Raw genomic sequence first — 26,799 nt, forward strand, 5'->3', positions numbered from 1 at the left:
CTAAAGGGACAAGCAAGTGGACTGAGTGCTCCGAATTAGAGAAGAAGCCGTAAGTGATGTACAGTGTAAGGCCCCTTGGATCGCGAGGACGCGGACCCCGTAACTGAGAGGAGGAAGTGAAGCCCCCACTGAGTGTTGCCCCCCAGCGAGCAGCGGGCTGCGTCCTGCCCGGCCCGAGGGGCCTGGGGTTCCAAGGGCTCTCTGGACATCAGCCCAGGGCGCGGACAGGACGACGACGTGTGTGCGGCAAAAATGGAGCCGCAGGAGGAGCAGACGACTCTGTCCTCGCGGCGAAATCGGTTTTACGGCACCTTCTCATTATTGGGAAGCTGGAGCCCAGAAGTTTGTCGGAGGCGCCTGGGAGATGGGAAGGCCCCGCCGACAGCCTCAGCGGGCGAGACGCGGAACCCCGCACCGGGCGTCTTCCCGATGCTTGGTGACATCTCAGGAGGAAAACAGCACCGTAGGCAGTTAAGTAGGAATGCACAATAAAGAAACACTGGAAAAGTCTAGAATGTTTGCGAATTACTGACCGTGTCCCCAAGTCACTCCTGGGCCACAGGCAAATGGTGAGGAGACGGGATACATCCAGAAGTGGTGGCGGCAGGAATTCTGCCGAGGACACCTGCTCCAGCGCTCAACTCAGAGAGTGACCCGCTGCAATCCCCACGGTGAGAGCACCTGACCCCAGGATACGGGCGACACCCCAGAGTCTGAGGGCTCGGTGGGGATGTGTGGCTCCCAGGACCCAGGCCACAGGTGCGTGCTGCGTGGTCGCCGGACACAGGCTCTCGACCTCCTTCAGGGAAGCCTCGCCACCCGCCCCAGGGACTCCATCTCCCGGCCCACGCGAGAGCGCTCTTCGCAGGGGCCTCTGTGGCAGCACAGTTGGTGTTAGAAGCGTCCAGGGGACACGGGAGTCCCGTCCCAGGGGCGCCGAGGAGAGGACCGTCGTGGGTTCAGAGAAAAAAGACGACTGGGCAGCGGACACCCATGAGCCTGGGGGACAGGTCGGACGTGTGTACACTGAGGTTCTGTCCGTGGAAGCTCGGACGTAGGTAAAAACAGATGTTGTCTAGAAGTGTGATTTCGTGTGGTGAAATTATAATGAAAAGTAAGGTCCAGGGCCGTGGCCATCTCTGATGGAACGAGGTGGGCGGAGTGCACCGGACAGGAAGCCATGGCCATAGCAGTGTTTTCTGTGTGATGGGCGGTGGGTAAGAGTGTGAGCTTTGCTTCTTTCCTTCTTTTCACCCTTTTCCTTTACTTTACAAGCGGCCTTTCTGTGCGTGTAAAATGAACAGGTGCATAGCCTGGCCATCTGTCTGTACTCGACGTACTGGACAGATAAGTGAACTTCTGCGGCACAGTGAAGGGCAGGGTAGTGACGTTGGCACTCGGAAGTGACCTCTGGGGACCGACGTTCCATAGCAAGTGGTAATGAATTCTGGATCAGAAACGACAGCTTTGGACATGGCAGTCAAGGATCGTAAAACGAGATCGATCGATCCATCATCCTTCTACCGATCTACCTATTCATGTGCGCATCTACCCGTCCCCCTGTCAGCTGTTTTCTCTGAAACCAGTTTAACTGAAGTAAGATGAGGGAGAGAGCGGGAGTTAGAAATCTGCCAAAGGAGACGCGGCGCCCGGCTGATCCCTAACCTGGATCCTGGCGGTTGCTATGGAGACAGAAAAGAGAAGGCAGCAGCCGGTCCTCTGGCAGAGATGGAAATGGCGCATTTTGGCCTACAACTCTGCCTTTCAAGGATTTTAAACAACGTGTTCTCTGGCTATCGGAGCAGACCCAGCGCAGAGCCGAACAGTGTGAGGGGCCTGGCCGGGTTCCGCTGGCCCTGGGGGTGGAGGCGTAGGGCTTGAGCTAAGGAATGGGCGATCGCTTTGTTTTTCTGTGAAAAGAGAAAAATGAATTAGTTTCTCAGGCATCGTGTTCCATCGCCCCTGAAATTGCTTCTCCACGCCACCGCTGTCTGGGGTCGTTTGGGTTCTGAATAGGACCAGAACCCCAGGCCCGAGGGGTTTGTGAATCGGGGACCAGTCGTGGCTTTCTCCAGCCTGTGTTGCTTGATCTTCTCTTTCACCGCAGAGAGTTGATGCTTCTTTATACCAAAAGAAACTTTGTGATCTGAATTTTGTAATTTCTTTCTCTTATTCTTTCAAGTTCTTGTTAGTAGCCTTGAGGGCTTCAGCCACCGGAGTGCCAAGGCGGGCAGAGCCGCCGAAAACCCCACCACTGTCCCATAGACAGGAGCCTCACGGGCACGCACAGCGCCCTGCTCGCGACCACCCTGCCCTCGGGTTGGCCAGGGGAAGGGTCAGAGGAACAGCCTCCACACTGACACTGGGCGCTGCTCCCAGTCACAGGAGGAGCCGCTTCAGTCCGTGGGTTTCCCAGAGGCAGCGCGGAGAGTTGGTCCATTATGCAGCAAGTCTATTGAGCCCTCCTCCGTGCCGGCCGCTTTCCTGGTGATTTATGGTGCCTCGGGTTGGTGGGGGGGGGGAGGGAGGGGNGGGGGGGGGGGGGGGGGGGGGGGGGGGAGTTTCCTTGAGAAACATCTGCCCCGTGGGCACAGCTGGAGGGCCTGGGGGAGGTAGGCTCTTTCCGCCCCTTCACCATCACGGCCCTCCCCGGAGTGAAAATGGTAACACGCAATTCTGCTTGGCCTGTGCGGAGTCCCCCTCCTCCAGGGCAGAGTGCCCTCGGTGACCTGGCTTCCCTGGTCCACCTGGGCTCAGGCTGAGCTTCTGCCGGTGTGACGTCACCGACAGCGTCCGAGGTATCATTTAGATGCCACACGTAGACAGCGATGAGATGTTTGATGTGAGCCCGGAGAATAGCCCCCTGTGAGCGGTGGGGGTTCTGCAGCGGGGACCGCCCGTCTGGAATGAGCCAGGAGCCCAGCGCCCGGGCAGCGTGGTCGCTTGGAACTGCTTTACACCGAGCTGCGTGTGTCTCAGCTCAGCGAAGCCCGTGGGTCTCACCGGACCAACACAATCAGCCACAGTCATTTAAAAGGGAGGTGTATCTTTAAGTTTTTGAGTTAAAGCAGCCTCCATGCCAACTGTTGACTTATGGTGATTAAATTTCGCATTTTTCTGTGGGTGTCAAAATGTTTGCTTTCTCATACAGCATTGGACTCACTAAATGGTTTCAGGGTCAAAGAGTCAGACTAAAAACCCTGACAAATTACTGCCCTTTGTAATACCAGTTCTCAGACCTTGAGTTATTGCACGTATAAATATTCTTCCCTGTTTGCAGACGCTGATTTCCCCTTTGGCTAAAGGCTGCTCCAGGGANTTAAATTTCGCATTTTTCTGTGGGTGTCAAAATGTTTGCTTTCTCACACAGCATCGGACTCACTAAATGGTTTCAGGGTCAAAGAGTCAGACTAAAAACCCTGACAAATTACTGCCCTTTGTAGTACCAGTTCTCAGACCTTGAGTTATTGCACGTATAAATATTCTTCCCTGTTTGCAGACGCTGATTTCCCCTTTGGCTAAAGGCTGCTCCAGGGATTTATAGAACGTGGCAAAGGGTCTGGTGGACTTGTAAAGTTTATTTTTCTCATTTTTTTTTCATCGGTGACGCCTCGGTGAAGCCAGGTGAACGGCATGTTCACAGGTGCAGAGTCGGGATTTTGTAACTTGGATTGAATTGTCTCGGGATGGGCGTTCCTCCCTGGCGACAGGATTCTCTGAGCACCCGGAGGGGGCAGTCCTCCTCCTGGGGCTTCGTGTGTCTGATTGATCAGCGGCTGCAGGATGGACTCAGCGGGGTTGGGTGACCGCCCCACGACCCCACCGACTTCAGGGCCAGTGAGCCCTGGGCTTCGGGTGAAGGGGTCACATGAAACGAGGGGTGAGCACCTGGGGCTTGGGGTGGGGCCGGTGTGTGAGTCACCACGCGTCACGAGCTGCGGTAGGCTGTCTGCACGGTGACTCGGAGGGTGGTGACTCTGGGTCAGAGCCGAGGTTTGGGCAGGTGGGCGGTGCAGCTGTTGACCTGGGGACCCGAGCCCAGCAGACCTGGGAAGCAGGCTTCCTGCCCCTCCGAGGGAACCACAAAGCACCCCACCCAGGCGGCTGCTGTCCCGGGTGCGTTTCCAGACCTGCCAGGGGAAATGTGCCCAAATAGGGTGACGGGAGCTGTGGGGGGACAGCAGGGACTGTCCTGTGACGGAGGCTGGCCCGCCCACGTGGGGACCACTCTGTGCCCTGTGATTCTAGGCTTTGAAGGGCCCTTGCTTTTGGACAAAAAGCCACCTGGTGCAGCCAGCGGGTGCACCCGCAGGAAGTGTCAGCAGCTTCTCAGGGAGGGGCCGGACGAGACGCGAGCACGCCTCTGGGAGCCGTGGTGGTCTTCCCCCAGCCACGGTTAAGCAGGAGCTCCAGCGATGGAAAACCCCAGTGCACTCCGCTCCGCCGGCCCTGTTAGCAAATCCCTTCCCGGGCCCTGATCTTCCGAGAGGCCGGGGTGACTCCGTGGTGCTGGCTCCTCTCACAGTGCAAAGGCCCTGACATAACGTGTAGGCAAAACGCATTTCGAATGTTCTTAAAGCTGCCGTACAAATGCTTTCATGAAAGTACCCAGGGCTGGCGTTGGGGCCCGGAGCCGACGGCCCAGTGCAGAAAGGCAGGCAGGAGCGTGGGCGGCCGCCCCGACGTCCCAGTGTCAGAGTTTGCCTACCGTTCCCAGCTGCCCGAGCCTCTTAAACCCACGGGGGTGCGCCCCCTTCTTCAGGGGAGAGATGAGAACCAGGACTGGGGGTGTCAAACTTACGAAAAAGGCTCTGAGTTTTAAAAGAAGATGCATTAAAATATCACTTGTGCCATTGAAAGTCAGTTGTAACATAGTGTCTTCTGATGGCTTTCTCACCAGATGTCCCCAAATTCCCGAAAGAGAAAATCGAGCCCCTGGAGGTGGAGGAGGGGGACCCCGTCGTGCTCCCCTGCAAGCCCCCGGCGGGCCTGCCCCCGCTGCACATTTACTGGATGAACATCGGTGAGTCGCGCCTGTCCCCGCACCGTGGTGTCACGTGAGACGCAAGGCAGCAGCGGGTCGTCCGGGTGGACTCGTCACCTTGTCGCTCTGTGTGTCTGCCGTCCGCTCCGAGTTTGAAAGGTGCCCTCAGTGTGTCTGTGGACACACGGGGAGCCCCTCCCTCTGTCCCTGCATGGGGTCACGCCTGGGAAGAGCAGAGGCTGGCGAGGCACCCGCGTCTGTGCCCAGACCACCCACCCGCCGCTGGGATGGGGCCGCTCAGCGCAGGCTCGGCCGGTCATAGGGCCGGTCGCTGGCCCTATGTCCCTGTTTCAGCAACACTTAGCCGTGTGCGGGGACCCACAGGGCAGCAGGCATTAGCCTCTGTGATTGGCTTTCCAAAGCGTTTGCTAGCTCTCGAGTTGAAGTTCCAGCTTCTGGCAAAGCCCACGTCTGGTACGTGTCTTAGCAGCGTCTCTAAATGTTCTTTCCTGTGGCCTCGGAGAAAAATGGTGACGTTCCTCCAACGCTCGGAGGAAGCTCAGGAAGCACCTCTCCGCTGTGTCCAGGAAACAGAGGTTCCTCTCTCAGAGACGGCATTGGGGAGACCTCTTTGAGAGCAGTGTCACCCTAAGAAAGGACCAGTGGTCACTAGGCCGTTATCTGAGTCGACCAGTGTTCTGACACGCCCTACGCACCCCCGAGCAGACGCGGGGGCCCGGGGGTGGGATGTGAGTACGCCTTTGGGTCCTGGGGAAGAGCGGGCTCCCGGGTGCGTGGGTTTCTTCTCTTCCTTCTTGCTCACGCACTGCGCCTGTGCTAAGACCAGGAGAGGGGAGAAGCTGTAAAAGAGAGACGAGAAACAGTGGAGCCCTGTGCCCACCCCCTCTTTTAACTTTTTAGTTACTGATTCGAGAGAGAGAGGGGAAGGAAGAGAGGCCCTGTGGTTGTAGTCCCACTTACCGATGTGTTCACTGTTGGTTCCTGTGCGTGCCCTGACCGGGGATCGGACCCAAAGCCTCGGCGTAGGGGCCCGTGCTCCGAGGCGCAGAGGGGCCCGGCCGGGCCAAGGACCGCCCCCCATGTAACGACAGATGCTTCCCCCCAGAACTGGAGCACATTGAGCAGGACGAACGAGTGTACATGAGCCGGGAGGGGGACCTGCACTTCGCCAACGTGGAGGAGAAGGACAGCCGGAACGATTACTGCTGCTTCGCCGCCTTCCCCAGACTGCGGACCATCGTGCAGAAGGTGCCCATGAAGCTGGCCGTCCTCAGCTGTGAGTGCAGACCGCTCCCTCCCCCGCGGGTGCCGCACACGCACACGCATGCACACACACACACGGGTCTGTGACTTCGTCCTGGCCGAGACCCTCGAGAGCTGGGCCATGTTTTCCGCCACCTGCAGTTCAGTTCCAGAGACGCCACCCGGTGCGAGACGCCGGCCCTTGCAGCTACGCGGGGCCTGGTCGGTCGCAGCCAGAAAACCAAACCTCCCCTCTCAGTGCAGTTAGGGCACAATTTGGTTCCTTTGGTTCCTTTGGTTGGACCCTTTGGTTCTCAGGCCCACGCTCAGTCCACTGAGCCACACCAGCCAGGGCAGAAGGAGCGCCGTTATAATTTCTATCACGCCAAGCTTTTCTGTCTTCCCCAAATTGACCAAGTTATTTGAATTGCTTCTCGTCCCTCCTCGGGCCTGGGTGCCCGTGTGGGAAAACCTCTCGGGGGGAAGGAACCGCAGACTTGAGGGGCAAGAGGGTTGGCGCGGGTAGGGCTGCAGTCGGTGTGGCCGTGCCCTTGTCTGGCTGGGTGGCGGCTGTTTCACTGTTACATGTGACTCGCCATGCCAGGGCTCCAGGCAGAGCCTGGGCTCTCTTCCCTGGAGGTGACCTTCACACCCCCGCACCTGGGTCCATCGTCTGCGGTAGTCCGAGGTTGGGCTGTGTGCAAACACTCGTTTCCGCTGCCTCCCCAACCAGCATGTTCTAGCAAATCATGGCTACACCTCGTTTTGTGATGTTCCCAAGAAAAAACTGTGCCTTTTTCATTCTCTGTCGGTATCAGCATCCACCATTATGTTTGTGAGTTTTTTTTCTTCCATTTTTTCATTTCAGTAAAGCATAACGTCTCGGGTTCATCCACAGAAACTGGTTCCAGGGGTAAGTGGACCGTGGGTAGAGAGAGTGCTGGCGTTAGTGTTCGGCCGCGGTAGCTCACGGCCATCTCGGAGTGTGAGTTTTTCCTCTGGTGCCGTTGTGAGTTAGTTACAGCACCAATGTCCGTGTTCGGGGAAATCTCTCGGCATCGAGGTGTCTGTTCCACGGCCTTCGGTGTGTACAACAGCGGTGACAGTCAGACATGCACGACCGTTAGATAAATATAACCACGTGTTTATACGTAATATAGTTCACATGCATGGACACACGCACGCCACGTGTGAAAGTGTGTAGTTTTAGCGGAGCAGTTATTTCGAGTCTCCCACCCAGAGGTCCCTCATGGTCAGGAGACATCTGGCCGGTGGCTGTCACGTGCAGAAAGGAAAACGCGTTGACAAAAGTGAAAAGGCCATTTGTCCCGCGGGAGTTCCCAAGACGCCTCACACGGGCCTGCCTGTCGTCAGCAGCCGTGAGCGTTCCCCGGCCTCGCTTGCCCGTGAAATATTATCTGTTTTTCCCTGAGCTGGGGGAAGCACTTTCTGTTTGCACCAGAGCTGGGGGTCTGCGGAAGTTGCCGGAGCGACAGGAGTCAGTGAGCTCGCTTCCGTAATGCCAGGGGCCGGCGGCCTCTGTGTCACTGGGGCCGGGTGTGGTTTCAGCGTCGCCTGCAGTATCAGCGGGGCCGGGGCGCCGCCCGGGGGCATCCGCAGTCTTTGGAGGCCACACTCAAACCCGAGTGTTACACCTTCCCAGCACACCACGGCGTAACTGTCTTAATGCGGCACTTAATGACGTGTGAACGCAGATATGATTTATATTTGCATTAGCATGAACACTCCTGTAACCACTATGTAACATTAATTCTCTGACTGCCACTTCACGACGTTGTTTGTAACGATAGTCTGAGACACACCCGAGAGGAGGCTCGGGCAGCCCGGCCGCCACGCTGCGGGCGCCGGAGCCAGCGAGGGGACGTGTGGAAACACTGCCGAAAGGAGCGTCGGGAGTGGAGGCCCCCGACTTGCCGCTGTATCGGAAGGGTTTCCTGGGGAAGTTTTCTTAAATGGCCCAAGGGACGCTTCCGTGTGCGGTCAGCGAGGCTGCCACGGGCCTGTGCGGCTTGTGTCCCGCTGACCCGGAGATGCGGGCTCCACGTGAGGAGTGTGGTGAGGTCACGGACGCCCAGTGTCCGCCACGGGTGTCCCGAGTGAGCTGCGCGACAGCAGGCCCTCGGCCGAACTCAGACCTGTTTAGTGAGAGATGGACACGCACAGCCACCAGGCGGGGCCAGTACACGGAGGGCATGGAATTACATACAGCCTTGGTTCACAGAAGGGCCTCTGACACGGGACTGGCTGTCCCGAGTGTGCCCTGAACCCGAAGGCGTGGCAGTGACATGCTTCCCGGGCCTCTCAGTGGGGCTGCCTGAGCCTCGGGGGGAGAGGGAGTCCGTTTAAGCAGCCGTGTGTTCCGATGAGGGGAGAGCCTGCATCTCCGTGGCACCAGCACACGCCTGTGTGCCGGTGCAGGGTCACGTGTGTTTTGGTGGCACGGGGGTTGGGCTCTTGGTTTGAGAAAAAAATGGAGACTTCTCTTTTCTGTTTAGCAAACTCGATCAAGCAGAGAAAGCCCAGGCTGCTGCTGCCAGCCGCCGAGAAGGGGCCCGAGCATCCCGTCACCGTCCTCCGGGGGGACACGCTGCTGTTGGAGTGCTTCGCCGAAGGCCTGTGAGTGGCCCGTCCCGGTCCCCACCGTCCCTGCCGCGGTGTAAACAGGGAGACGCCCGCTGGGGAGGCTGCAGGCTCGCCCGATCGTCTCTCCCTCTCCCCTTCAGAGTGCGCTGCCGCACCTCCGGGGGACGAGGTTTCCTCTTGCCTCCCGGGTTCAGGCCAGGGCTGGGCCCAGCTGTAATTGGAGCGCTCTGTCAGTCTGTGACAGCGTGAGCAGAGGCGGCGAGGACACCGTCCCCTGAGCTAAGTCGCTGGGTGGCCTCCTTGGAGCCCGAGGCCGCAGCCGCCTGCCCTCCAGGCCAGCCTGGGGTCCCTCTCTGGGGTGCCTGGTCTCACTCCCACCTGCGGGCCGTGCGCGCTGCCCCCTCGTCCCATTCCACCTGCTGCCCTTCGCCCCTAAGGAGGTCCCTTCGTGTGGCTTCAGGGGGGTTCGAAGAAAAACGGAATCGCCAGGACTCCCCCACCTAGGACAGAAGGGCACGTTTCCAGATCCTCCAACAAAAGCCCAAAGAGGCTTCCCTGGGTCACATGTTCTTAAAAATGAAATTGACTGGGGACAGGTCAGTTATCAGGGTCATGTGGGTTTCAAGGGTACATTCCCACGATACATGGTCTGTGTATTCCACGGTGTGTCCACCCCCCCAAAGTCAAGTGCGTTTCGTCTCGGTGTGTCTTGAACTTGTTGCCCTTATTCAGCGACCCTCGTAAGACCTTGTAAACAGGGCCACCTTCTGTGACCCCTGCTCAGGCAAGGGGGGCCCTCACCCAGCCTGCATTCGCCAGGCCGGCTGCCCTGGGCTCCAGCCTCCGCAGAGCGCCCGCGGCAGCTGAGTTCGTCCGATCTGAGCTTGGGGCTTCCGGAAGCTGGGCGTGTGGGTGGTGGACAGGTATGGGAGGTGAAAGGTCACGGCTGTGCAAACTCGGTGTGTTTTCTGGGTGGGCGGCTTCCCGTCAGACCCGAGGGGTGGATTCTGATGGATTCACAACCCCTGCATCTCTCAGGGGTCACCGCCGTCTCTGAATCTGGGGGATGCATAGTAGGTGTCCCCATGTGGTCAGTGATGTTGCGCATGCAGCACTGTCCCCGAGACAGGACATCTGCTGGCCCCTGATGTGGGACTAAGGGTCCGACAGGTCCTGTGAGTCAGGGAGGAGGGCGTGTGGCCCGCAGTGCTCACACCCACTCCCACTGCTCACACCCACTCATACTGCTCACACCCAGGCCCACTGCTCACACCCACTGCTCACACCCACTCCCGCTGCTCACACCACTCCCACTCACTCCCACTGCTCACACCAATCTCACTGCTCACACCCACTCACACTGCTCACACCACTCTCACTGCTCACACCCACTCACACTGCTCACGCCCAGGTGTCTTCGCATTCCTACTCCCACTGGGGACGCATCGGGGGAAGGGGTACTGTGGCTCCCCTCCGCTGGCTGGAGGCCTTGGGGTGCTCACCCTCCCCTCTGCTTTGTGGAGTCGTGGGCTCCCGTGGGGTCAACTCCACTGGCCGAGGCCGCCCTGCAGACAAAGGGTGAGAGTAAGTCGGGCTGCACAGCGACCCGAACGAAACCCTGAGCTTTCCACGTAGTGTGTGCTGGTGTGTTAACATGATTAGGCAATACAGTTTCCTTCTGATCGTCAGTGTTCGAATATTGTTAGTAAGTCTTCCTTAAATTAAATAGAAAAGGAAAGAGAAAAAATGTGCCAAGGGCATGGCTGAACCTGCTCGCAGCAGCAGCTATATGGCCTTGGAGAAATTACGTTTTACAATCGCTGATACTTATAACCATTTCTTCTCTTCTTCCAAGGGGTAGGTTTTAGAGGATTAGACTAATTTTTAGACTGGCAAAAAGCGAACGAACAAACACACAGAGCCTTTGCAGAGAGCGAAGGCCAGCACAGCGAAAGCCCGGTTTGGGGGGAGTGGGTCTGGAGCAGCCTGCAACCTGGCAGGGTGCCGTTTTGACAGATGGGTGACAAGCAGGCCGTCCGCAGGCTCCGGGCAAGCACCTGTTCAGTGTGAGCTTGGGAGGCCGGGCGGCGTACTCGATCGGCTCCCGCCCGCCCCCCCGCCCCCCCGCCCCCCCCCCCTGCGTGCTCTCAGCCAGTCCTGAGAGCCGGGGTTCTGCTCTGAGGGCGGGACGTGCCCCGCCCATGGGGAGGGGGAGCTCAGGTGTGTGTGGATGGAAGGTCCTCCTGGTACCTGGGGTGGCTGTGTGCATCCGAGTGACGGTCTTAGCCATGGCCTGTCAGTACCACCCTGGACGATCAGCTCGAACGATAGTGGGCAGTTCAGTGATTAACCGATAACTGATCGATTTGGCTACAGCCCAAATTCCAAGAATAGACTATTAGGGACGGAAAAGGGCCGGCAAGAGCCCAGGGAACACCAAGCACTCAGTGGCAGAGCACCCGGAGAGCCAAGGCGAGGTCCCCGTGCGCCACCTGCCTGCCTGGGACCACAAGCCCATGAGTTAACTTCTCGGAGCCTGTGGAAAAAGGGTTGTAACAGGCCCCGTCTTTAGAACCCACTCAATACCTTTTCACCTTTTTGGATATTTTTAATTGATACCAAAAAGAATGTAGGGATGGATAAAAGTGACAGGAAGGGGTTCCTTCCCCTCAATGCCATCGGCCCAGCTGGAGGGGGCGGAGGACATGCCGCCGGTTCCACTCGGCCCACGTGGCCTTCCCATGACGTCTACATCACAGGAGCCACCGGGCCCTGCTGCCTGCTCGTCTGGCTCCGTCCCCACTCCCGTCCCCGTAGGAAGGAGGAGAGAGCGACCCGGCCCTCGTGCAGAGTGACAGCTTGTCGGCTTGGCTCTTCTGTTTACTTTCTGCTTTTCTCTGCGTGTGCTTTGGTTGCGGCATCTGGGCTTCCCCCCCCCCCCCCGCCAGGGCACAGGCTCCGGCCTCTGGGCCTCTCCGCCCGGCTCCTCCGGGGCCGGCCACTCCTGGGCTCTCTGCTCTGAGCCACGTTCTGGAGAATCAGCTTCCGTGGGGGTAGAGGGGTCCCAGGGCCGCCCTCGGCTGATAGCGGGCTCTCTGCTGCCCTGTCTTCCAGCCTCACACAGGGGAGGGGGCTGTTACCTTGGGCCACTCCAGGTCACCCACAGGGAGGCTGCACACTCGAAACGAACCTCGGGGTGTTTCTGTGCCTCTGTCCTTCATCCAGCCACCCCTGCGTGTCCCACACGAAGGCCCTGCTGACAGAAGAGAGAGGGTTTGGGGGGGGGGGGATGCGGCTGAAGGAGGTCACGATGGCAGGGGCCTGAGCCGACCCACAGCCACAGTAGAGGTGGGGGCAGGGCCATGCCGGGGACGCAGAGAAGCCACAGGATATGAGGTCTGTCCCGCGGGGTTCTTCACGTTTTACTTTAAAAGATGTTTATCGCCTATTTATTGTTTTTCAGACCAACTCCACAGATTGAGTGGAAGAAAGTGGGTGGTGATTTACCAAAAGGAAGAGAAACCAAAGACAATTACGGCAAGATGTTGAAGATAGAGAAGGTCTCCGACGAGGACAGAGGACGTTACCGCTGCACGGCCACCAACTTCCTGGGGTCGGACACGCACGACTTCCACGTCACGGTCGAAGGTACGCTTGCCGCCCACGCTGACATGTGTCTCCGTGTAACAGTTGTGTGGAGTTGCACACGCAGCACACCCACACTGGTGTGAACACAGGTGAGCTCCCCCCACCTCTGGCTGTGGAGTGGGCCCCGCGCGTCCACCTCCGTCAGTCTGTGAGTCCCCTCGCAGAGCCACAGAGGGGGGGACAGGTGACCAGGGAGACCTCACAGGCGGGACCCAGTGCGGACGGCTTCCAGGGCTTGTTCAGACAGCAGCTGAACCTGGTCCCCCGCGTCAGCCCGTGGAGAGGGCCCTGGGCTGGGTCTGGTCATGAAAGATGGGAGCTTTGCCACGGAAGGAGCGTCACCGTGTGCGAGCCAAGTGCGGGCTGCCCTTGACTTGCTGCGTCCTCGACGACTTCCTGCCGCCGTCTGCGCCGCAGCTTCTTCCCCGGTGAAACGGGCAGGACAGACAAGGCGCTGTCTGGGCTTGTTCCCGGAAACCTGTCTGTCCTTTCCTGTCTGCAGCCCGGGGTGGGTGACATTTACTGGGTTGGATGTGTGCAGTGACTCCGCCTGTCTCTGGAAGGTGCAAAGAGGCGCAAAGAGGCGCAAACACACACAACAGGGAGGCCCTGCCCTCTCTCGGGAAACCCGAGCCTCGACCGCAGTGCTGTGGCCGTGCTTTGTGGCATACAGAAGGAAGCAGGCGGAGACGGGGCCAAGCCGGCTGGGTGGAGGTCAAGGTCCCTCATCGGAGAACTGGATGGACACAGCCCGTACCCCTGGGTCTGATCACCGAGGTCCCCGTACGAGGCGTGGCTGGCCGTACCTGTCTCGCTCTGTGATGATGCCTGGTTTGCGCTTCGTAGGCCGTGTGGTCTTCGTGTTGAAGGGAATCGTCCCTGTCAGGGTTTGGGGACTGGCGCTCTGGGGCTTCTGTCTGTATTCTGGTCAAGTTCACCTCTAAAGCTACAGTTTGCATGAGGAACTCCCAAGCAAATGCCCGCTGTCTCAGTCAGTGGGAGGAAATGAAGACTCAGACACATGCTCTCCCAGGTGAGAGCTGCCTGACCACCCCCACGGTGGAGCTTAGGGGGAAGGGGACCCCGGGGCGGGGGCATCACATTCCATGCCCAGAGACAGCAAAGCCAGACGGGAGGAAGCCCACTGTGTGCAGGGACGGGTTTGTTCCCTTAACGTCTGTCAGTCACAGAGGAGCTGGGAGAGGAAGGCTGGGGAGGGCACGGGGTCTGCATTTGTAGTCACCGTCGACCCGACTGTGTGGTCACGCCGGGCGCCGTTCCAGCACCAACACAGCCCGGGAGCCAGAGCCTCTGATTGCTCGCTGCTCCGGCGGCGAGTTGCTGACTCCTAGAAACCCTCCCAGATGGCTGAGCCGCGCTGCCGAGCGGAATGTTTTAACAATCTGGCCACGGCGTCTCCACTGCAAGATCAGCTTTGAAAAGAATTGCAAGGGTTGCAAAAAAAAAAAGTCAAGGATGTAAAATCGATTACTCCGTTTGAAATGTTGATGTAGGGCTCCCAAGAAATAGAGGTTTCCTGAGCAAACTGTCCCGCTATTCACAGAGCAGCTATTAGCACCATTGAGATGCAAATACTGTTTTTATTGGGAGCAGTTAATCCTTCCCCCTTAATGGGAAAGCGCGGACCGTGCCCTGGGCTGCCGGTCCCAGGAGCTGCCCCTCCCGAGGGCCCGCGAGGAGCCACTGACCCGAGGGAGGCTTGGCCTTTTTTGCGGGTGGAAACAGTGAACATACAACCCTCATCAGTCTCCTGGGCGGACCAGCACTCTCTCATTCAGTTTTCTCCTGCCTTCCTGGACCTTCCTCTTTCCCTCCTTTTGTCTCTTGCTTGGAAACTTGCACCAGGGTTAGGAGGGGGCGCTGCTGGGAGCTCGGAGCCCTTCTGAAAGCCCCATTGTGCCGCGGCCGCGCGTGCGCGGTGCGGTGCTCGGTGCGGCGCTCGGACCCTCGCGCGTTCGCCTGCGGCCCGCCCGGCGCGGCCAGGCGCTGCGCCTCCAGCCAGGACGGCCGACTCTGGGGCCTCTGCGTTCGCTGGGGCAGATCAGCGGGGGCCCCGGGGTTCGCAGCTCTGCTCTCCAGGTTTCCGTGTGCAGCTACAGAGCTCCAGTGACTGCGCTCCAGTGACTGGGCACGAATGCATGGCACACACGTGTGAATGCATGCCCTCACATGTTCATTACACATGTATCGGTCATGTCAACACAAGACCTATCCAAGTCGGTAGATGACATCTATGCGTTTATTTCAGCCAAACCGGCGACAAATGGCCAGGAAGCGAACTCTCAACAGACAGGGATGATGTCCCAGAGAAAGCAGTTTGCAGCTTATTTTACACGTCAGAATCAGAGGAGGCGGCGTGAGGGTTACGTTCACGCGTGGGGGGTGAAGGGGCCGGAGGAGGCAGAGTGGGGAACCCCAGGGCTGGACGCCGAGTGGAACGGAGAGACTCGTGCTCCCTTCTCGTGGGCTGGCACTGACTGGTCTGTTAACGGTGAACGTTTACGGCACCTGGAGATGGTGCAGGGGATGGGATGAGGACGAGGGGCTCTGGGGCCTGTGTCCTGGTGCGTGGCTGTCCCGCAGAGGCCTGGGCACGGGGTCACTCTGGCAACCCGGAGGTGTGTTATCGAAGATGCACAGAGACCGGGGACAGGCTCAGTTGGGGTGAAGGCCGACCTTGGTCAAGGGCGACGCCTGCAGGCCTAGGTCGTGACCCCGCCCCGACCCGCTCGGAGTGAGGAAGCGTTCCTTTCAGACCGTCCCGCGTGGTCACTCTGGTCTCCGAGTCCGTGAGGCCGCCGCGTAGGCCTCCCCTGAGCTTGTCGGGTTCAGTGCGTGGCCCCTTTTTGTCCATATTTATATTTGTAACATGTAATTAATATATATTAAATCTATAATTAATATCCAACAAATATAATACATTCTTATATAATTAATGTATAAGTATACTTATATATTAGTCATATCATTGTATATTACATCAATCATACATGTATTATATGTAAAGCATAAAATAGTCATAAATTAATATAACTATATTAAAATGACACCTAAAACATTATAAATGCAGTAATAAAAATATGACCACAATCCCATTTGAACGGATTATTTAAAAATACACTTCCCCCAATGATATTATAAACTTTTGAATCATTTAGGACTTTTGAAATGTTAATAATTCAAGAATCCATGGGGAAAATTTAGTAATAAGAAAGTATTTCTACCAACTTCGGTACCCATAGGTGTTTTGCCTTTGAAAAGGGGGCTCGTGACTTCAAGTGACACTCAGCCACCGATGTACTTAAAGCCTCGTGGTCAAATGACCAACCTGTTTCTAAAAATGGCAGTTGAATGCAGGTTTGGAAAGCACGTAGCCACTTTCACTTACTCAGAATACGCATGTCTCACAGGAATCTGTTCCTGAAGAGTAGCCCGTGTGCTGAGTTGTGGGTGCCAAGTCTCCTTTCGAGTGGCAACATCTCTCATTAACTCACCACATCCTGAGTGTTCAGACATTTGCCTCCAGAACTTGCTAAGTGCTCAATAGTGTGAGATGCACTTATCATCTTAGTTCTAACCTACAGTTTCGACAGCTTCCGGCATCCGCAGTTTCCTTGGTTACGACGCGCCTCTGGACAGGGGAGAAGCGAGCGAGATTCAGCGATGGTGCAGCATTTCGCTCCTCAACCGCTCGGGCCCCTCTCTCCGGCCTCCCTCCTCTTTTCTCCGGCTCTTCCCTTGTGGGAGCAGAGCCATAGGCTCTCGATCTGGGGTGCGTCCCCGCTCTCTGGCCCGTGGGACCCCAGCTGCACGGTGGCCGGGTCCGCAGCCTCCCGGGCTGTCCTCTGTGAGCCACATGGGAGGGCTGGAGGTTTCAAGTGACTGGCAGTCACAGGGCCTCCCTGATCACAGCCTCCCCTCTCCTCCCTGGGCTGTGGTCTTTGGGGACGCTCTGACCCGGGGCCTGTGAGCTGCAAGTGCACAGCCGAAGGACCGGTGGTTGCGTGCACAGGCGGTGGTTCGATTCCACGGGATCCAGCCCAGCACGCGTGTCCACCCGTCCACACAGGCTTCTCCTTGTGACGAGGACCTCCAAGGCCTTCTCTCTCCCAGCAGCTTTCAGACACGCCACACAGTCCCCACAGTCCCCACAGTGCCCGTCCCCACTGCCCGTCAGGTCCCTGACCCCCTTCACTTTTACACACTCGGAGAGCTTTCCGTTCGGAAGGTGATGATTTTCGCGTCTGCGGGACTTATACTCTCGGTCAAATATTTGATTATAATGTGGTTTATGAAAAGATAAAAAAGTAAGGATGCCATAAAGTGCACACACCCATATAAAAAACAAAACCCTTCCCCTCAGGGAGAGGTACGCCGTTTATAATTTGACTACTACGTTGTAAACTAAATGTTTACAGATTACAAATTCAGATACTTAACTTGGAGTGTAAGTGTGAAGTCCATACACTGTGGAGCAGATACCAAAGCACTTGAACTCGCCAGGATTTCTGGTTAATTTTTGGTTTTCCTGATGAATTCACAGGTTTTTTTTTCTTCATGGAACCCCTTTTCCCTCCTTTACTTTGAAACAATGCTGAAATGAAAGCTTTCGTTTTCCATGTCCATGTGGTTTAGAGACTTGCCGTTTTTTAACTAAAACGAGTATCCAAACGTCTCGGGACATAAGCCCCTGGCACTGGACGGGGATTAGTACCTGCAGGAATTGTGCGTGCGGTTCTCTGAGAGACCAGATTGTTCCAGCATCCGCGCTCTAATCTAAACCTCCGGCGTGCTGCTGGCAGCGCCCTGCAAGGCGGGTGACAGAACACGGCCGCGGTGTCGGCGCTGCAGACAGCGTCTCATTCCGCACGGGGGCGCCCTCGGAGCGGCGGCCCCACGGCACCGGGCACCGGAAGGGGCAAGCCGCGCCTTGTACCCCTCCCCTCTCCAGTGCTCGCAGGGCAGAACGGAACCCTTGGTTTAGGCCCCTGCCCCTTTTACAGAGAAGTCTCGGGGAGATGGTGTTTCTCACATCGTCTCCCAGATAAACGGATACAGAAATAAAGGAAGTGCGGAACCCTGTAATCTTATTTAAAATCGTCTTTCATAGCAGCAGCCTTAAACGCTGGCTCCCGCGTGGACGTGAGCGTGGCCAGCGCTAAACACACGGGTCCCCGCTCCCGCGTTTTCTGGTCCTGGGACGGACGGGCCCTCCTGCAGCTGAGTAGTGACCACAGACAGCCGAGTACCCTGAACTTCCCACCCCTGCTCAAGGCCCAAGCGAGGACGCGCGTGTGTGCACCTACCCCCGCACACATTCACCCATGCACTCAGGGGCACGCCCACGTGCACGCCGACACTAACACGCATGCACACTCGCACACGTGCGGGGCCTTCCAGGACATGCTCGGCACACTGCCGGGAATCCCTGCCGCGTCTGCCACCTGCTGGAGCGTCTCGGAAGCGCAGGCGGCGACGTTTGCGGGCGTCCAGCCTGGGCGACCCCCCTGACGGCCCCCTCTGCCTTTGTTCCCAGAGCCCCCGCGCTGGGTGAAGAAGCCGCAGAGCGGCGTGTACAGCACGGGGACCAGTGTCATCCTGTTGTGCGAGGCGGAAGGGGAGCCCAAGCCCACCATCCGGTGGCGAGTCAACGGCTTGCCCATCGAAGGTCAGTGCCCTTGCTGGGTGGGGGCTGCAAGGGTGGGGCTCTCCAGGAAGGGGAAGGGCGGGGCTCTCTGGGAGGGGCGGGGCTCTCTAGGGGGCGGAGCTCTGCGGGAGTGGCGGAGCTCCCAGAAAGGGCATGGGCTCTCTGGGAGGGGCGGAGCTCTCTGGAGGGGCGGGGCGCTGGGAGGGGCGTGACTCTCTAGGGAGCGGAGCTCTCTGGAGTGCAGGGCTCCCCAGAAAGGGCGTGGGCAGGCAATTGCTGTGTCTGCAGCGAGCAGGTCTGCACAGGGAGCCGAGTCCTTGCTCACCACAGATGCACGGCGGGTAGCGCACCCCGCCTTGGCCTTGGAGGGCAGGCCCTGGCCCCTGCCACCCTGTCCTGGCTATGCGTCATCCAGCCTCAGTCCTGGCGCTGAGTGAGGGTGGGCTGATGACCCGAGGACCTGAGATCTCCGAGCTCTGGAATCCCATCTCCTTTCTCCGTCCCACTCCATCACATCACAGTGGTCCCCGTGGCCTCACTTTACCGCGTGTTTTGTACCCCTTGCTCCTGACAAGCCCAGCGGGGGGTAGAGCCGGCCCCCAGGAGCCTCTGGGTCTGAGCTGACGTTTCTCCCACGATGTGGCTCACTGCCCATCGACAGGAAAGGACACACGAAGATAGGTTGATTGGTGACCTGGTAATGTCATGTAAACTAAAATCTTAGCATCTTTGCCCCTCACCCAACATCCCAGCTAAGGTGTTTTGTGCAGCGGTGTGCACCGTCACAGCGGGGGCCACCGGCGTGGTGCCGGGCACGAGGCAGGGCTGTGTCTCCTGCCCTCGCCGACACGACACCCGTCTGCTCCCCGACATGGCAGCCATGTCAGTGCAGAGCCCGAGGGTTCTGAGACATCACCTGTGTGACGTCCACAGCCGTCTTTGGTCCCTAACAAATGCACCTGAAGTGATAAATACTGCTGCTTCCAGAACATATTTCCAGAATTGTACTTGGGTCGGGAGTAAGGTAGGGTTGCTGCCACAACGTAGGAAACTGGGCCTGTTGTCTAAGCCCTGGAGGTAAATGAGAGCTGAGAGCTACGCCCCTGAAGCGGTCAGACAGCGGACAGGACTCTGAAGGAGGGGAGGACAAAGCAGGGGAAGAGAGAGACTGCAGACAGGACGCACCCACGGCCCCCGTGCTGGGCTGCCTCAGGACCTGCGCGAACCGGGGGTGGGCCTCCGGTTCAGAGTGGGGCTCCCTGGCGACCTTCCCTCTGGGCGGGGGTGTGGAGCAGCAGGGAGCTGAGGCGATGGGGGCTTGGGCAGTGAGCACCGACGTGGGGACGCTGACACTGCAGAAATAAAGTCACAGCCCATGTTAGGAAATGCTACAGAATTCGACACAGTGAACCACGAGTCACCCTGAACTGGTCTGAAAATGGAAACCCTGTGGGACACGTTTAGTCAATGGTCTTTAAATATTTCAGCCCCTTTTCAAAATGTTTTAAAAATCGAACTGACACCCTTTAACCTCCGGCAGAAAACCCATTTGCGGGCGACGTCGTCTTCCCCGGGGAGGTGAGCTTCACCAACCTGCAGCCCAACCACTCTGCCGTGTACCAGTGCGAGGCCTCCAATGCACACGGCACCATCCTGGCCACCGCCAACGTGGACGTCATCGGTGAGTGTCCCCGGGCAGGCCGTTCTCCTGCCACGGCCCGAGGGGCAGGCGGGATCAAGGCCGCACTCAGCAGCACTCTGAGTCCTGGACACACGAAACCCGGGGGCAAGCAGGGCCCCATCCACCTCACATTCAGGCCCAGACTTGGCGCCCAAACCAGGCTTTTCCAGCACGTGTTGCGTTCGGACCCGCTGGTCACTGGAGAGCAGCCGGTGGCATTCGCTCCTTCCTGTTCTCACAACACGAACGTGGATGCATGGAGAGCACGTTGGTTTGCACACGCCATTTCTCCCGTGACTTTCAAACAGATATCCCTCCGCTGATACAAACGGACGACGGAGAAGACTACGCCACCGTGGTCGGGTCCAGCGTGTCCCTGCACTGTGACTTCTTCGCTTCGCCGCAGGCGGTGGTGTCCTGGTAAGTGGGCATGACCCCCCCTCAGGGCAGTCAGTGCGGGGCTTCCCGGGTTCCTCCGTCCACCCTCCCAGGGCCGCCTGTTCCCGTCTTGCTGCCGTGCCGGGTGCCTCGGAGAAATGGGGTCGCACACGCCTCCCCGGAGGCTCGGGCCACACCTGCGGGGGTGCTCACACGGGGAAACGTGGAGAGCCGTTCCTGCCCGCACAGGGAAGCGGAGGTTGAAGAGGTTTGGAGACGGTTACTAGGTAGAGCTGCGTTTCACTGTGGGTGCGTCTGGGGTCGCGCCTTCCTTGTGGATTTGTTTAGACGACGATGAAATGATTACCTAAACCCGTATTTCATTCCAAACACACGCGTGGACCTTCTCCGGCACACCCTTTGCACTGAGTTGTGTTGTTGGTGTGACGGGCCCTGTTCGGTGGGCCTGGCGTGTTTGCGGCTTTAGGACACACGCGTGGGGGTTCACGTGCGCCTCGGTTTCCCCCCTGCTCTGAGGGGCCGTCACCCGTGTGCGGGGGCAGAGCCTGTCTTTCTGTGGCCTATGGGGATGGAAACTCCTCATGGAGTTTGACTGCATTGGTTTTGATTTTTAAACACCCTCCGGAAGTAACTGAGGGTTAAAGGTTGAGCGGTCTGCCCGAAGTGACGCAGCAGGTGTGTGGATGACCCAAGTCACCACCGACAGCCCAGCCTTAGGGGTGAGGTGGACAGACCCTCCGCCCATGCCCTCCTGGTGGGCACCCACGCTCCTCGGTCCCAGACAGGCCGAGAGCAGAGCCAAGGCAGGTGTCCCACCTTGGGGCAGACTCAGCAGCGTGTGCCGGGGGCCGACCTGCAGCGGTGAAATGCCGGGCTCACTCACTCCTTCGAGGGGGACGTGCAGGGCCGGTGGCTGCCGGTGGGCTTCCTGGGCTCCGCCGAGTCAGGCTGTGTTTTCAACTCTTTCGGTCTTTACTTCATAATAAATGAATAAATAGGGCCCCCCATTAAAATAGTGTCCATCTTGATTACTGGACTTTTTGGAGCCCTGGGAAATCCCATGGGGACAGCGGGAGTCCTGTGAGATTTGAGCTCCGAGGCCGCCCCCTGGGACTTGTCCAGGCTGTGGCTGCAAACGCCTGGAGGTGGGGGACACACAGGGGAAGTGCCCCCGGGGCTCATGGGGGCCGGCAGAATCCATGAACAGTGCAGGACGGACTCCGGGCCTGTAAGGTCTGCAGGGGCCCTGGCTCCCCCAGCACAGCAGGGGGTGCGGAGGGGTCAGGACTGAGTTCAAGGCCGCGCTTTCTGGCACAGTGCGCCGCGGCCATCCCCAGCAGAGGAGTCCCCCCCTTGTGAGCTGGGAAAGATGCTCGGTTGTGCTGGGTACCCAGATGCTGGGTCCCACTGCTGGCTCAGAGCTGAGGCCCGGGCTGCGGACCGTGGTCCTCCAGGTGCCCTCTGTCGGGCCAGAGGAGATGGTCCCCTGTGACCTGTGGGAGCATTGCAGAGGGTCAGCCAAGCCCCCGGAGAAGGGAGAGCGTATGTGACCTCGTTGGGTGTCTGCTCTCACGGCCCGTGTTGCCTCTCTGTCCGCAGGCTGAGGGTGGAGGAGCCCAGGCCCATCGAAGGCCCGCGGTACCACGTCCATGACAACGGCACCTTGCAGGTCAGCAGGGCCACCGAAGAGGACGCCGGCTCCTACACCTGCTGGGTGGAAAATGCCAAGGGCAAGACGGCGGTCACAGCCAGCCTGGACATCCGAAGTATGTTTGCGTAGCTCTCCCTGTGTGCGGATTCCCCCGCAGGTCTAGCTGGTCTTTGTTTTCGTGCCTGAAGGCGATGGGGGTGCGAGGCTCACTAACACCTGTCCGCACGTCTGCAGACCCCTGGACCGAGTTCCTTCCAGGAGGCCCCTCGAGAGCTCAGGGCCTGCCTGCAGCAGGGTGGGGGGTGGGGGGGCGGGGTGGGCAGTGAGGTGTGCTCAGGATGACTGGTGACATCTGAACCATCCTGTGTAGGTGTTTCCGTGGCTGTTTTAGGTCAGTAACCAGCTCAGCATGTACTGTCACAAGTTACCGACTCTCTGAGCTACAAACATCACAAGTAAACGTGTAGAGCACAGCTCCATAGTCAGGGCGGGCGGGCGGGGGGCTGTCCTCTGAATCGGAAGCAGCCTCCTGTTTCCTGTCTGTTCAAGTCCCGGGGCCTCAGTAACATTTTGATTTTAAAGTCGCTCAGGAAAATCTGGAGAAGAGAAGGGTGTCACCCCGCGTGAGGGGAGGATGTGCTTTGGGGTCGAGTCACAGGGCACGTGTTTGTGTGTCACCTGGGCTCCCTGACACCTCGGTGTTTCTCCCTCCCCACCCCCCACAACACACCCCTGGCTCCTCGCTCCCTCCTCCTCCCCCCACTCGTATTCTCCCCGCACCTCACCCGTGTTCCCGTGTCTGTCTCCCTCTCGCCCTTGGCTGCCCGGCCTGCACGTCCCAGGCTGCATTTTTACCTAAATATTCTCATACTCACGGGGTCCCCCTCGCTCTGCGTGTCCGTCTGCATTTTCACCGTCATGTGCGGCTTCACAAAACACCCTTTCGAGGTCACGAACACGCCTCTCTCTGTGCTTCACGAAGCCAGACTACGTGCAGGGGGCAATACTCAGCCAGGTTCAAGGTCAGTGAGGGCGAAGCCCTTCACAGGACCCTCCCAGCCCAGTGCCCCCGACCTCACACCGCAGCTCGCCGGAGAGACAGTCCAGTCCGGGAACGTCGGTCTGCGCCGATGGCCATTTTGCGTGTCAGGGCCACGCAGGGGCCATACCAGTGCCGGGTGAAGGATGCCCGCTTGCATATGAAGGAGGCGTGGGAAGGACGGGGCTGGATGGGAGGTGACGTAGCACAGTGGTCGAAGGCGTGAGCTGTGGTCTCTGACAGGCTGGGGTTCAAACCCTCGCTGGGCCTCTCGCCAGCAGGAAGCTCTGGTACCAGTTACTGTTCTAGTACGTTCTCCGCACGGCGGACACACCTGCATTCGTCAAGCCCTTAGAATTATGAGCTGTCGCAGTGTGACCACCTCCGTGGACCAGGTGCTGTTAGAGGGTGTCTGTCATTGGTACATGGGCCTCTGACTTGGAACTTCCCAGTAGGAGGAGGGTGTTCAATACCTCACTGCAAGTCAATCCAGCCTGGCAGCCGCTTCATTCTGAGGCTGGGCAACCAAATCGCCAAATGTCGGCACTTCCCTCTTAGTCAGTTCCGTGAGTGACGGTCCGGAGAGAGCTGTGGGGTGGGGGGGGGGGCGGCGCATGGGGCGGGGGCAGCTCCCGGGACTGTGTCCCGTCCCTTCCATGTGGCCTTCGAGAGAAGGGCTCTGCGCTTTGAACAGTCAGAGGGAAGAAACACTCGCCGAGAAGGCCACATGGCCTGCGTTTGAGCATCGGGTTGTGGTTTCTAGTGATTTACATTTTTAAAAGATTGTTAAAGCTGTTTACGTGACATTTTAAATTTGCTCTGAGGTATTTAGGATGTACGGTGTAACCTTGCTCACCATCACCCAGCCTCAACGATGACCCATTCACGGCCAGTGGCACTGACTGGTACCTACACGCACTTCCCTTCTCCTAGACGTTTTTTTCTTTTGTAACTAGAGTTCCCACTCGGTATTATATCAGTTCTGGTGCAGCACAGTGGCCAGACGGTTGTGCACGGTGTACATCATGTGCCCCCCGGTGTCCCCAGTCCCCACCCGGCACCGCACGTGGCCCTCACCACGCCACTTGCTGTGTTCCCGGTGTGGTCCCGTACTTTCCATGACTGTTCCCCAACTGCCGTCTGTGCTGTTTAATCCCCTCCCGCCTCCCCCACTAATCCACTGCGAAATGTTGCTCACTCGAACCCGTTCAACAAGAGAATCCACAAGCGCGCATGGAGTGCCTGCTGTGTACGTCAGTGCAGCCGCACAGGCCCCGGGGCAAGGAGAAGCGAGGCCATCTCTGTGGCCGAGAGGCCTTGGTTCTCTCGGCTCCCAGAGCCCAGGAGGCAGGGCACTGGCTAAGACCCTGACTCTGCACGGGGGCTTGTCGGCCACCCAGGCCCAGGGGGACAGAAGTGACCCATGGGGTTGGACGCCACCACGGTGGTGGTGCTGCTGAATGGAGCTGTGCTGCCCACTGACGTGGCGGCTGAACTGCAGATGCGTGGCAACAGCGTGGGCCGCGCCGTTCTGATCCGTGCGCTTGTTTGGTTAAAACAGAGGCCACAACAGTCAGGGTCTCTCCCGAGAACCCGCGCGTGCCCCGATCACACACCCTTGAGCTGCGCTGTGAGAGCCGCTGTGACCCGCACCTGGCGCCGACTCTGACGCTGGCCTGGAGCAAAGACGGGGACGCACTGCCGACCAATGGCACTGAGGACGGCAGGTGGGCAGCACTGGCGCGGGGACAGGTGGGACGGCGTGCGCAGCGGGCTCAGATGCCGAGGGGCCCGGGTCAGCCCTCGGGGGCAGACGGGCCCTGCTTCACCCTCCCGCCCCCACCGGGTTCACCCCATTTTTGTGACTGACATTCCGTGTCACCTGGGCCACCCTGTTAACCGTGAACAAAGTCGCCACAGTTGCCTGAGGCTCGTTTCCGGCCACAGGGCTCCCGGAACCGTGGAGATGAGCTGAAAGGGGCCGCCCCTGAAATTCTGGGTTCTCAGGACCCGGCCTTGGGGGTGGTGCCGGCGTGTACAAACCTGGGCCCTTCTCACAACTGCCCCAGCCTGCGGCGCTGCTCTGCGTCCAGCCCCCATCACCCTACCACCTGCTGCCCCCTCCCGAGGGGAGGGTGACCTCCCACCTTCGCCCCACCGCCCACTGAGTCCGTCTGTCTGGCGGGACCTGAGCCTGCTGGGGACCAGTCCTGCTGGCAGGCGCTGGCGCCTTCCCACCCGTGTGCACAGGTGCCACAGAAACAGAGGGGAGCATGGAGAGGAAAGCAGGGGCGGGTGGGCACAGACTAGCACCAGATGATGCGAGGGGCACTGGGGAAAGTGGGCCACGGCCTACCCCCAACCGCCTAGCTGCATTGGGAAGCTGGTGGGCAAGCGCTCCTCCCTCCTGCGAGAGTCTGAGCTGGGGTGGGAGGTGGAGTCCTGCTGGGGCAGGCGATGAGCCGTCAGTCCTTCACCCAGGAAGTGGGCCTGTTCAGAGGGGGCGGTGTGTGCCGTGCCCTGGTACGTGCCAGGTGGGCACAGGGGTAATGTGACCTGGAAGCGAATTCACATCGGAGCCTCTCCACGCTGACACGGGGGACAGAGCCCTGACTGGGAGAGCACCGGTGGCCCATCCGGTGACTGGTGTAGGGACCGGAGGCCCTGTTGTGTCTCCTCAACAGTAGGACATTGTGAGGCGGTTTCCTACATTCAGTCTTCTCAGTGGCTCGTGGGGGTCTCACAGCCAAGCCCCGCATGACTGAGGTTTTTTGGACACATGGACGGCGTCGTGTGTTTAAACTTAACTTGTGAACTAAACTGCACACTGCTGTGCGTGTATTCACATGTAAAGATACCTGAACAGTCATGCTAATGGTGCACAGCTGTGGTAGAAGTCCTAATTTATATAAAAGTTGTTCATCTAGCAAACTCAGTTGCACACTGGCCACAATTGAAGGCAGGGAGAAGGGCCCTGCAGGTGACCTGCAGAAAGCAGGGCTGGTGTGCCCCCTGGTGGACATCAGTGTGTGGTGTGCTTGGGCGTGGGGGGGGGGAAGGGGAAGCCGGTCCAAACAGGGGCTGGCCGACCTGTCTGGGATGCGTGTGGCCGGGAGCGACTGCCTGTCTCTGGGTGCTGGGTGCTGGGTGGTGGGCGTGGTCCAGGCCCGACACAGCCTTGGGAGGGTTGGGTTTAGCCGTGAGAAGCGGAACAGAACTGTCCCTTCCACGGCTGTGGGGACACGTGCCTGCTTGAGGGACACTTTCATCCCGGCGTTCGGCCTCCGCCTCCTCCAGTGACATGTGCGCGACGCAAGGCTGGTTTTCCAGGGGGAGACGCAGTTTTGAAAGGGTCGCCTCTGCTGTGGGGGCCGTTTCTTCCTCATCCCTGCAGGGTGGTCCTCGACGGGGCTCTCCTGACCCTCTCCAACGTCACGCTGGAGGACCAGGGCGTGTACTCCTGCGAAGCCCGCACCGCTCTCGACAGCGTGGCCCACAGAACTCACGTGACGGTCCTCGGTGAGCGGCCCTGCCTGTGGGGAGCCTGTCCGTCCCTCCTCCGCTGTCCGCTGGGTTCAGTCGACGGCGATTTGAGCCCCTGTGCATGTGTTACTGGTTTGAGATTTTCAGTGAAGGAGTAACCCCACGTTCTCCTCCCTCCCAAGAAGCCAATGAATGCTGATTCCCTTTCCCTCCACGGGGACCAGCGCCAGCGCACTGGGAGGCAGGAGGTGCTGGCGGCCAAGCCCACCGAGCCCTGGGGCTGTGGGCTGCCCCTCCACTCCCAGAGCACAGAGGAGACGCTAGTGTGGGGGCTGGGCACCCCGGACTCCAGAAGTGGGGGGGGGCTGCAAGTTCTCTG

At 59.0% G+C, this 26,799-nt stretch overlaps 1 protein-coding gene across 3 annotated transcripts in view; it reads left to right on the forward strand.

Moving 5' to 3' along the window:
* The window catches only part of CHL1 (cell adhesion molecule L1 like), a 106,938-nt gene that overhangs the window by 63,055 nt on the left and 17,084 nt on the right, over positions 1-26,799 (forward strand). For 2 of the 3 annotated variants that reach the window (XM_037049529.1, XM_037049531.1), the window contains exons 5-15: positions 4,901-5,023; positions 6,111-6,281; positions 7,116-7,160; positions 8,764-8,884; positions 12,315-12,499; positions 18,057-18,188; positions 19,708-19,848; positions 20,157-20,268; positions 21,847-22,013; positions 24,499-24,664; positions 26,332-26,456. In XM_037049529.1, coding sequence (XP_036905424.1) covers positions 4,901-5,023; positions 6,111-6,281; positions 7,116-7,160; positions 8,764-8,884; positions 12,315-12,499; positions 18,057-18,188; positions 19,708-19,848; positions 20,157-20,268; positions 21,847-22,013; positions 24,499-24,664; positions 26,332-26,456 — 1,488 coding nt within the window. The remainder of the gene's footprint in view (positions 1-4,900; positions 5,024-6,110; positions 6,282-7,115; positions 7,161-8,763; positions 8,885-12,314; positions 12,500-18,056; positions 18,189-19,707; positions 19,849-20,156; positions 20,269-21,846; positions 22,014-24,498; positions 24,665-26,331; positions 26,457-26,799) is intronic. The other variant, XM_037049530.1, reaches the window with a different exon arrangement.

This window comes from Sturnira hondurensis, unplaced genomic scaffold, assembly GCF_014824575.4.
Source record: "Sturnira hondurensis isolate 20B ecotype Veracruz unplaced genomic scaffold, ASM1482457v3 Scaffold0006496, whole genome shotgun sequence".
In the NCBI taxonomy this organism is placed as follows: domain Eukaryota; kingdom Metazoa; phylum Chordata; class Mammalia; order Chiroptera; family Phyllostomidae; genus Sturnira; species Sturnira hondurensis.